An 11,714-nucleotide genomic window follows, 5' to 3' on the forward strand; every position below is an offset into this window, starting at 1 on the left:
CTCCTCCACCACCTGGCCCCCCACTCTGTCTGCTCCAGCCCCATCCACAGCTTTTTTAGTCCTCAGTCTGTGGACTGGCTGCTCCCTATGTCAGAACATCCTTTTCCATATATCTGCTTGTGAAACGTACTCACCACCTTCAAATCTGCTCATATCTCACCTTCTCAATGACACCTATCCTGACCACCCCACTGAAAATTGCAACTTGCTTCCCTGAATCCCCATGATTTCCAAGAGCTGCCACGTTGCCTACTCCTCCATTTTATTTTTCCATAGCACATGTCACTTTCTAGCATGCTATATAATTTACTTATTTATTATAGTTATTGCTAAGTCTGTCCCCCAACCCCCCACCTACAACGTAAACTCCATGAGGGCAGGGACCTTTCTCTGTTTGCCCACTGAAATATCCCAAGCAGCTAGCACAGTGCGTATCAGGTGCTCAATACATGTTTGTTGGATGATCAAATAAATGAATAAAACAGAGTTTGTTTGTTAGTTTGTGGTTTACATGACATATTAAGAAATTTTAACTATTCTCTTCTGCCTAAGAGCCAGTGTTGAACGTTAGAGTGGCTTACCTGAAACTACTGAAATTGCTTTCAAAGCTCTGAACACTCTGAAGGTACGCAGAGATGACAGACTGATGCTGCTTTGCTTGATATGTGGTGAATATGATACAAACCTACAAGACAAAACACAAGGAAAGTCTGGGCTTGCTCAGCTGTGTGTCTGCCCTGCACATCTGCACAAAGGTCACAAGTAAGCACAGCCTGAGGTCTGTGTCCACCAGCATGAAATCTGCGGCCTCCCCTTCCAGCCTCCCCTTCCTCTCAGGACCTGGCAATATCACTCTCTACTGCCATGGACCCTCTGCACCATAGATTGCACAGGAGGCTGTTCTCAGCTAATCTTTACACTTGGACATAGATAAGGATTCCTTGAAATAGTCACTACAGTTGTGGCCACAACCATGGATAACAGAAATCAACTTAAACATTTATTGACTTGTTACCAAGTTCCAGGCCCCAGTACACTTTCCTAAGGTCTCGCCATGTGGCCAAGCCCAGAAGGAACCTAGGTGGTCTGGCTCCAGAGCCCACCCTCTTCACCACTGTACTACACTGCCTCTCAATAACCAGGAGCACCTGACCACTGACCTTCAGATGTAAAACTCTGAAATTAATAGCACCTACCTCAAAGGGCTTTCATGAATATTAAATAGAAAAATATACACAAAGTGCTTAAGACAATGGCCAGCACAACTTAAATAAGGTTGGGTTTGTTATCATTGTGCTGGCAATGGGCCATTGCTCCTCTTGCTTTTTATTTTGCTGACTCATGAATGTGGCATCTCATCATTCAGCTGCCAAATTGATGTCCTCTCCTTTAGGAAGAACTTCAACTCTTACCTCATGCCATATATAATAACTAACTCAAAATGGACCATAAACTTAGTTAAACATAAGAGCCAAAACGATAACACTTCTAGGCAAAAACACGAGAGAAACTCTTTGTAACTTTTCAGTAGACAAAGATGTTCTAGACCCCTTTGTTCCTCCTCCATGCTCTAACAGCTGGAATCATGCACAGCTCCTATGCCAGCGCTCACTATGGCAGGTTATAATGGTTATAAGTTAAATGTCTCACTTCCCCTCTGAACTGCGAGCTCCTGCAGGGTGAGAACCAGGCATGATATTTTTTTCCATTATCACAAGCCCTGTATCTTACACAGAGCCTGGCCTCATAACAGGTTGGTGTTTGATGAATAAATGGCTGAAAAAATAAGACCATGAGTGTTGGCCTAGAAAAGGATTTGTGGGGAATTCCCTGGTGGTCCAGTGGTTGGGACTGGGCACTTTCACTGCCGTGGCCCAGGTATAATCCCTGGTCAGGGAACTAAGATCCCACAAGCCTTGATGTGTGGCTGAAATGGATTTGTGTGTGTGAAGGCCTCTGACCAGCTGGCTACATGGTGCAGTTTAGTGCCAATCAACACTGCACTCAGAGTTCTAGGCTTTATTTGGCTGCACTCAGCCACTCATGAGGATCCACATAGGGCCCTGTTGGAAGCCAAGGGGCTTCTTTCCCACCACCCTAATCTCTTCAATAAAAATCTTAACATTCTTACGCTGTTGCAATGACAATGGAGTCCAGCCAGTTCCACGGATCTCGAAGGAAAGAAAACTCATCCAGAATAAAACCTCTTGCCAGTATTTTAACTAACGCTTCAAATATATAAATTCCAGTGAAGACATACCTACAAAGCAAATCATTCAGAACAAGAAGAAATATGATAAGCGATGTGAAAAACACAGACCCCATCTGTCTGATCTGATCTTCATGAGGTTTGATTCCATTTTAATGTGGCATTTAACATTCTGGTCTTAGCAAATCAGAGTTCAGAAAGGTAAGGTCCTCAAGCAAGTTCTGGTATTTGGGATTTCTGAGAAACAGGCCCATGGATAAAGTTGTAAAGCTCCTTTTAAGTGCCTAGCTTCACAGCCATATTCTTGAGAGAAGCTTCGGCCAATATGGACAGTCTTTTCAACAAATGGTGCCAGGAAAGCATGATATCCACATGTAAAAGAATGAAGTTAGACCTTTACCTTATACCAAGTACAAAAATTAACTCAAAATGGATTAGAGCTAAATATAAGACCTAAAACTATAAGATGCCTAGAAGAAAATATCTGCAAATCATATATCTGATGAGAGGTTAATATTTGGAATATATAAAGAACTCCTACAAACTCAACAACAAAAGATTAAATAATCCAACTTAAAAATGGTCAAATGACTTGAATAGACATTTCTCCAAAGATTATATACAAATCGCCAACAAGCGTATGAAAAGGTACTCAATATCACTAATCATCATAGAAATGCAAATCAAAACTGCAATGAGGTATCACCTCGTACTCATTAGGATGGCTACTTTAAAAAAGAGAAAACAGAAAGTAACGAGTGTTGGTGAGGATGTGGTAAGATTAAAATCCTTGTGCACTAGTGGAGGGATTGTAAAATTATGCAACCACCATGGAAAATAGTAGGGATATTCTTCAAAAGATTAAAAATAGAATTACCAGATGATCCAGCAAGCAGAATCTTAAAGAAATATTTGCACATTCATGTTCATTGTAGCACTATCCACAATAGCCAAGAGGTAGAAGCAACCCAAATGTCCATTGATTAATTAAATGAATAGCTGAATAGATTAATTAAATGTGGTATATACACACAATGGAATATTATTGAGCCTTGAAAAGGAGAGAAATTCTGTCACATGTGACAACCTGGATGAACCTTGAGGTCATGTACTAAAGGAAATAAACTAGTTTTAAAAGACAAACATTGTATAATTCCACTTATATGAAGCACCTAGAGTAATCAAATACACAGAGATGTAAAGTATAATGGTGGTTTCCAGGGGACTGGAGGGGAGGGCAGAATGTGGAGTTATTGTTTAATGAATATAGCATTTCAGTTTTGCAAGATGAAAAAAGTTGTGGAGATGGAGAGTGGTAATAGTTGCACAACTGTGTGAATATACTTAATACCACTGATCTGTACACCTAAAAGTGATTAAGATGGCAAATGTGATGTAATGAGCATTTTATCACAATTAAAAAAAAAAACTATTTCCATTCTATTCCTTTAGTCCTTCATCGTGTTCTGTCTTCTAATTTATTTCCCTTCTTCCTCTTCCTCCTCCTACAAAAGACAATACCCTAGCTTTCTTGTTATAATCCCAATTAAAACATGTGGGCTTCCTAGGTGGTGCAGTGGTTAAGAATCTGCCTGCCAAGGCAGAGGACACGGGTTCGATCCCTGCTCCAGGAAGATCTCACATGCCACGGAGCAACTAAGCCCGTGTGCCAAAAAAATAAAAATAAAAAATGCTTGGGTGGTGCGCATACACACACACACACATCGCACATCTGGGACAGAAACAATCAATTCGAACAATTTGCTGGTTTAGAGTAAAAGTAGTGGACCTTCTCTGGTAGAATATTCAGCCATTGTTAGCCCTCAAAGCTAAAGAACTAAGGTCCTGGGGACTTGAAAAATCCCAGAGCAAAGTCCAAGAGCAGAAATGGTCATGAGGCTGCCTTGGGCAAGAGCTACTCCTGCTTCAGCTTTTTTCTAAACTGCTCACCTTTTAGGTGACAAATAAACACAGAAGATTAATTAATGTCTGCCCTGAAATCCGCCATCTTTTAAACTCAGGTATAATTTATAAAATTATAGGCATTTTGAAAAAAGGCTGTAATTGCAGATGTGTGGGATTGTGCAAGTCTTCATCCAGATCTCAAGCAAATGAGACAGCCACCTCTGACTGCTATTTCTGCCTAGCCATCTAGCCTTCCACCTCCCACCCTACCATTCTCTCTTTTCCAGCAGAAGCTTGCCCAACGGTGGGACATGGGGACCAAAATGACATCTGCTGTGGAGTACAGCCATGCCCACCAGAAGGAAGCAGGGCTCGAGATCTCCGTGACAGGGAGACCTCAACCCGCCAGGCAAATCAGACCCTCTGGGGTGTGTCACTGTCAGTTCGACCATAGGCAGGGTATCCAGTCAGGGCCATGGATGTTCAGCTTGTAAATCCATTTCTAAGACTATTCTAAGAAAATAATGATTTTTTAAAGTAGCTTTATACCAAAAGATGCTTGTTGCAATGCTATTTATAGAAGTAAAATACGAGAGTATTTATGCAAATTATGGTACAGTCACCTGATGAAATATTGTATAGGCATCAAAATGGACTCCTATTAAGCCTACATAAGGACAAAGAAAACCACTTAAAACTAGACATAAAATTTGTATGTGTGCTGTTTATTACAAATGTAAGTTTAAAAGGCCTTTAAAGACAATTGTACGTATACAAAAATGAAACTGACTCTGCCAGCATTTGTGTAGGGGATTTGGATTTATGGGTGACTTTTTCTTCTTCAATAGGTAAAATCTAATGTAATCATAATTCTTTTAGGTTTATTTGCTTAAAAACATAGGACAAACGCACACAGGACAAACACTTACTCAGCACTCTCAGTATCTACGATGCTGCTGTTACTCCCACCAGCCATGGCCATGAACACACAGTTGATGATGACGGTGCAGATGATGAACATGCTGAACAATGTGACCGGGGCCGTTAAGGCAGCTGCGCTGTGGGATGGCATGTGTCATTATTTATCGCAGTGGAGGCTGCGGGGGTCCCTGCAGGGCCCCTTTTCTGCAAGAGTATCTGTCCTCTAACTGTGAGTATTGGCTGAGAACAACCCACAGCTGTCCCCTCCCTTGAAGAACTGTACTCAACCTGAATGGCAGCCTCCTCACCCTGGAGGGCTACACGCCCTTTCCACATGTCTGACCAACAAATTCACAAAAACCCAGCCTCTGGCTTTCAGGTGGGGCAGCTCTGTGATACGATTCATGCTCTGGAGATCCCCATGGCTCAGGCTGATGCCTGATGCAGGCTCAGCTGAGACCCTGTCCTTGCTTGGCTCCTTCTTTTCCTCCATGCTGTTTCTCTTTTTTCTTTTCCAGAGAGCACTCCCCCACTAAATCACTTAAATAAGAATCCCATCTCAGGCTCTGCTTCTAGGGAACCCAACTTAAATAGATATTCCTTCCCATTTTCCTGAGTACTTTCATCTACAAACCCACGTCTTTTTCACACACACACACACACACACACACACACACACACACACACACACACCCATGCAAAACAGCCTGGTGTCTCCTCACCCCCTGGAAATCTGGACTTTTAACACTAGAAAGTGTTTCTTTAAAAAAGCTTTAAACACTGTAGTTCTAGCACAACTCATTCATCAGCTAAACACGGTGCACAGGTTGCCAGTTTACAACCTTTATTTGGGTCTCAACTTGGATGTTCCTTTCCTCAGGAGGCTATTCTGATGCCTACAAAACACCACAGAGCCTCTCCACACTCCCACCTCCAGACTGCCCATCTCACTAACAAACTGCCTGCCTTTTGACCTCTGAGGCCACAGGAGCCCAGACAGGGGTGAGCCCCAGCACAGCCCTACCATGCAGCAGGGCCACTCACCCAGCATCTGTTAAAAGAATGAGCTATTTCCACTCAACAAACACGTGAACCCCTAGGGCTTGTGCATACATCACATGACCTGGACTTAGTAAAAGAAGCAACAAAAGGATATGAATGGACTGAGATTCTAATGGCTAAACTTCTGATTGAATTGAAAGGCCCCAAAATGAACAAGGCACGTTTGGCACTGAAGCGGTAGATTGTTCTCTTTTTGTTCAACACCATAAATGTCTGCAAAAAAACAAACACAACCAGAATTACATGCAGTGACAAACAATTTTTATCATGAGTTCATTTAGAGAAAATTTGGTGAAACCACAGGTTAAGGCATGGCTTGTCTTATTATGATGACTATAGCATCTGATTGGAGAGCTTTTTTCTGAAGCCGGAGGTACTTTCTGACCAGCCTACACTGTCACTCTGGAAGCCAAGAGATCCCCCCATGTGGCTTGGGTCTCACTCAGAGTCCCAAGACTCTGATCTACTGAAAATCAACCCTTACTCCCAAAATAACTGTTGATCTATGGACTGTTCACCCAGTGAAATACTTTGGAGGCCCCAGAAATGAAGTGCATTGGGCCCTGCAAATAAAGAAAAAAGGGGTAAAGGGTAATAACTGGGTCAAACAAAACCCTTTGTATTGTACTCCATGGTATATACTTATGGAGACAAGAACTAAAAGAGAACTTGAAGAGACAGAACTAGAATTGAACATTCACATTCAGATTATTTTAAATTATTTTGATTATTAATGAAAACTTTGTTGGCACAACATTGTAAATCAACTATACTTCAATAAAAGATAAAGTTAAATTAAAAAAAGAAAAACTTTGCAATGAATCTTAGAATAATCAGGGACCTAGAGAATTTATACTGTTATGCCTGAGCTATCCTACATGAAATAGTCTGCCAATCAATTCTAACCTTGAGGATCTTCAATAAAAAACATCACAGTTTCCAGACTTGCTCTACCATTCCCTCCCGCTCCCTGCTCCCTGGACATATACAAATCCGCCTGAGGTTCTCAGCTGGCAGGGGAGGTCCTACAGAAGGCACTGGAAATGTGTGTGGGTGTTTTTGGTTGTCTGTAACAATCAGAGGAGGCTCTATCGGCCTGTAGTGAGTATGTCCTGGGATGCCAAACCCAGGACAGACATGCCAAATGGTGCACTGTTCACCCAAAGTGTCCAATTGGGCCCCACTGAAAAACACCAAAGCTGCCCCCGTTTCCGCCTTGCATGTCTTCCTGGGCTCTGGGCATGAAGCTGCCTCTGGACAACAACTAATGACTCACAGGCTTCTAACATCAACCCTCAGACATCCCCCTTTCCACTTAACTGTCACCTGGCTGTCCCCTTATGCGTCCCCAAGGCTGTTACAAAAGACTTCATAGAACCAGGGTCACTCCTATCTCCTGTGTCACTGCTTCTTTCAGATTTGCAGAAAGTACTACTTGACATGTAATCCTTGACATGAAAGACAGGTCTTGTCACCCAGGCACAGAAACAGTGGGGTAGCTGCCACTTTGGTTGAGGTATCAGAACTTCAGCCACTACCAAACATCAACTTCCTTCACAAAGTTGCTGGGACTTACTTGTCTGCTGGCCATCTGGTTGCAGGGAAAATGTGGACTACGAAATTTTGTTTCCTCCATTAAAAAGTGAAATGGGCCACAGGGTTCTTTAAAAGCTATGAGCCCAGAGGTCTAAGACTCACTTTGGGGATTCTGTGCCCTTCCTTTGGACAGAAAGATGATTTTAGAGCAGAGACCAAACCTCTTTCTAAGGTGGGTCACCCAGATTAATAGGTGGCATGATATAGCTCTACTTCTATGCCTTTGATTTTGATATTTTATTAATGCCTCCTCAGACTGCTTTAAATATTTCAACTAATGGTGTATTTAACTACACTCACCAGGGTTTTAATGATTTAAATGATAGGTACCTTCTGTCTACTTGCTGACACATCTCCACCCTTTTCCCTGTAGATCTTCAAAAGTGGAAGCTTTGAAAGAGAGAAAAGTGACCTGAGACTACAGAAAGAGCCCTTGGGTTTGAGTCCCAGCTCCACCACTAACTGGTTGTTTGACCTGGTGTAAGCCACTTCCCCATCAACGCTTTGTTTCATCTGTAAGGTGAAGTGCTAATGACACCACACACAGCTCACGTGACTGCTAAGAGTACTGGCATGTGAGGTCGTGGGTGTGCAGAACTCTGAACAAGTATCATGTCTCCTGATTTAAAGGGAAGACCCAGGCTAGGAAGAGATGGTCCTAGAACATCCACCCCCACTGGAACAGAGCCTGTCCTCCCAGGACTGTCCAGAAAACACCAAGCTGCTGCCTACCTCCTGGATCTCCTACCCAGCCTAGAGGCAGAAGAGTTAACTCACCTCCAACAACTCAACCTCCAAGAAGCCTCTGGAATTCTGGGGCATTAGGAAAAAGAAGAAATATTGGAGTGCTTTTGCTCCTTCATCTCTTTTCCCCTTTCTTGTCCTTCCCACTGATACCCCACTTCCCTCCATCACACAGTCCTCATTTGGCCTGGTAACCCCAAGTCTGTCCAATTCAAGGACATACAAACCAGGCAGTCTTTCTTTGGAGAGGTCAACTTCTCATGGGTGCCATAAAAGGATGCGCTCAGCATCCCATATTTTCCAGGACTTGCCCCAAACTCCCCAGCCTCCTTCTTCCCTGTCTTCGGTCTGGCAAAGTGGGTTTTCCATTCTCTGCTGGATTACACAGCGAGATGACGATGGCAAGGTCTTCTGAGTCTTTCCTGAAAGGGGGTGGTCTGTAGAGGACTTTCCTCACAACCCCCAAGCTTTCAAACAGCCATCAGAAGAACCTGAGCTCATGTTTCCTCACCCAGGTACCCCTTTGAGGAACTTTTACTAGAATTTCTCTGCATCTAGATAGATAAAACAGCAAGCCTATCACATATTGGCATGGAGTTTACATATAATTTGAATGTGCCCACCTGACTACAATATTCTTAAACTTCATTTATTGGGCTCCTCTTACATGTCAAGTGTTGGTCTAGGGCTTTGACCCTCATAAATCTCATTTAATAATCTAAAAAGCCTATTGCCTAAGAGTTTTTCAAGGTACACTCTAGTTGCTGAAACAGACATTTGTGGACAGTAATATTAATTCTTCATGTCAGTATAATACTTTACAGTTTATAAAGTGCCTCCATTGCATGCCTATGCTGTAATATAGGGAAAGCAGGCATTATTCCCATTTTACTGATTAGAAAAGTGAGAATTAGGGAAGTTACCCAAAGTTATAAATCCAATTTACCCAAAGTTATAAATCCAATCACTTGAAATGGCCTACACCCAACCTTTCTGACTGCTAGTCCAGTCCTCTTTCCTGACACCATGTTATATTTTCTCTGTTCTCCTTTTACCCTTCTGCTGTTCCTAGTACTCATTCATCTTCTTTTCCAAGACATGCATTATTATAGCGAGAAAATTAGTACTGAAAGCCATTCTCAGGACTATGAAAGCAATGACAGGGGGTGATAGCAAAGGAGAAGCGGGATCTGGCCTCTTTACACCCCAAGATATTTGGAGATCCATGCAATGCCAATTATACCCGGTCATTAGAACATGGTTAGGACACCCCAGCCTTCCCACGGAGGTACCTTATGGTTTCTGTAGAATGGGTCCAAGTCTTCCAGGGGCTTCCCTATCAGCTCATGGGGGATGTTGCCATAAAGCATGGGCAACTTTCTGGAGACCTTTAGGTCAAGCTGAGGTCGAGGCTGGGGTTCTGCTGCTGTCGGGTCTTTGGACTTCTTTTTCTCCTTTTGGATGGCGATCCGCTTCTTGATTGCAGCCAAAGAGTCAGGAGTGAAGGGGCGAAAATTCCTTGCATCTGGGAAGATCACCGGGTAGTACCTGTCATCCATCATTCTTCTTCACCCTTGGGGCAGAGACAAGCAGCAGATCCTCAGAGAGCTCTGGGAGGTAGAACTTACACTGTCTGCCCTGAGGTTCTCCTCTCCAAGGACCATATCATGGGGTCTACAAGAGTTGAGACTGAGGTGAGGGGGCTTAGGAGCTCATTAGCTGTGGAGAAGCTCAGAAGAGGTGACCACCATCGTGGATATAACAAGAACTTTGGGCATAGGTGAAACCAAAGCAGGACATCATTCCTGGAGGACCTGGGAATAAGTGGGAAGCTGAGCTCAAGATCAGTGAGCAGAAAAAGCTAAGTCTCTAAAACTGAGATCCAAGCATCAAGAAAGACAATAAGACTGAACCAGCTGAACTACTGAAATGGACCTGCACATGGTTAGACAAGTGGCCACAGTGTGAACAGGAGAGGAAGGAAAAAAGGGGACATTAGAGTGTTGCAGGGGGAGGAAGGAGCAGGTACAATGACCCTTGGGTGAAAAAGAGCACGGTGTCTATCAACAGGTTTTGTTTGCCCAGAATGGAGACTGTGTGGAGTGGAATGGTCAGTCAGCATTGGAGAGCATGTGGGGACCAGTAATTCTTAGTAAAGATCATGGACTACCTGAGGGTAGCAGGGAGTTACTAAAGGGTTGGTCATTACTATTATTATTATTATTACAGAGGAATAACTATCATTTTTTAATATCCTTCTTACTGGTGAGAATGGATAGGCTTGGGATAGGGAAATGAAGGAGTTGGAAAGGCTGGAAAAGGAGAAATGATCTTGGAAACTGTTGCAACAGATCACAACTACTGAGGATGACCTAATGGACTGGATAGATTTGAGAGTTACTTCAGAAATAGCCTTGAGGAGTTATTCATAGGAAGAGAGGGATTCAGGGGACAGGAAGGCTCCTGGCTTGGGCAAGTGAGTCAACAGTGCCACTCACTCAGATAGAGAGCACTAGGGAAGGAGGAAGCTTTGGGGGAATAGATTCAGTTTAAAACACATGGAGTTGAAGCTACTGATGGGACCTGCAACTGGAGAGAACCAGGAGGCACTTGAATACAGAGAAATCACAGCTTACACGTTAGATTCTGAAAAAAAGCATATAAGAAAAAAAACAAAAAGCAAAAACACAGTCAAAACTTCCCTTGCAAATCCCTTAGGGAGGTACCATATCAAAGAGGCATCCCAACTCATTGGTCAACAAATTCAGTAGAACCAGTCACTCTTTCTTCAGTGAAGAAAGTAGTTGGATTCTATTTAAGGGCCATGATAAAGGCAACTTATATGTCTTTAAACACATTAAGGGTAATGCAATGCTCACAAGATGTTAGCCATATGTCAACAGAAACCAAATATGAGACCCTAGATTCAGTGCATTCTGTCCTGAATTCATTCTGGGTCAAACTCCTGGATGATACAATTAGCTATACTATTTAAATTACTCTATCTCACTCGAGGGGGGGAGTCAAGGAAGGGAGGGAATACGGGGATACGTGTATAAAAACAGATGATTGAACCTGGTGTATCCCCCCCCCAAAAAAAAAAAAAAAATTACTCTATCTCCTCTCCCCTCCCCTCCATTCCTCTCCCCTTCTATTTCTCCCCTCACCTCTCTCTCATAAACATACATAATTGAATTTGTATAAAAGAAGTGAGATATAATGAGACACTACTGAATTTGGCTCTAGAGCTCATAAAAGACATTTAAGACAAGCATGA

General features: G+C 42.9%; 1 protein-coding gene across 1 annotated transcript in view; it reads right to left on the reverse strand.

The window, feature by feature from the left end:
• Window positions 1-10,003, reverse strand: part of SCN11A (sodium voltage-gated channel alpha subunit 11) — a 67,971-nt gene extending 57,968 nt beyond the window's left edge. The window contains exons 1-5 of the mRNA XM_057705131.1: window positions 9,730-10,003; window positions 6,192-6,310; window positions 5,044-5,145; window positions 2,132-2,260; window positions 582-685 (exon numbers count right to left, since the gene is read on the reverse strand). Of these exons, the coding sequence (XP_057561114.1) occupies window positions 582-685; window positions 2,132-2,260; window positions 5,044-5,145; window positions 6,192-6,310; window positions 9,730-9,999 (724 nt within the window). The 5' untranslated portion in view covers window positions 10,000-10,003. The remainder of the gene's footprint in view (window positions 1-581; window positions 686-2,131; window positions 2,261-5,043; window positions 5,146-6,191; window positions 6,311-9,729) is intronic.
• Between the last annotated feature and the right edge of the window lie 1,711 nt (window positions 10,004-11,714).

Source organism: Hippopotamus amphibius, chromosome 13 (assembly GCF_030028045.1).
Source record: "Hippopotamus amphibius kiboko isolate mHipAmp2 chromosome 13, mHipAmp2.hap2, whole genome shotgun sequence".
NCBI lineage: Eukaryota > Metazoa > Chordata > Mammalia > Artiodactyla > Hippopotamidae > Hippopotamus > Hippopotamus amphibius.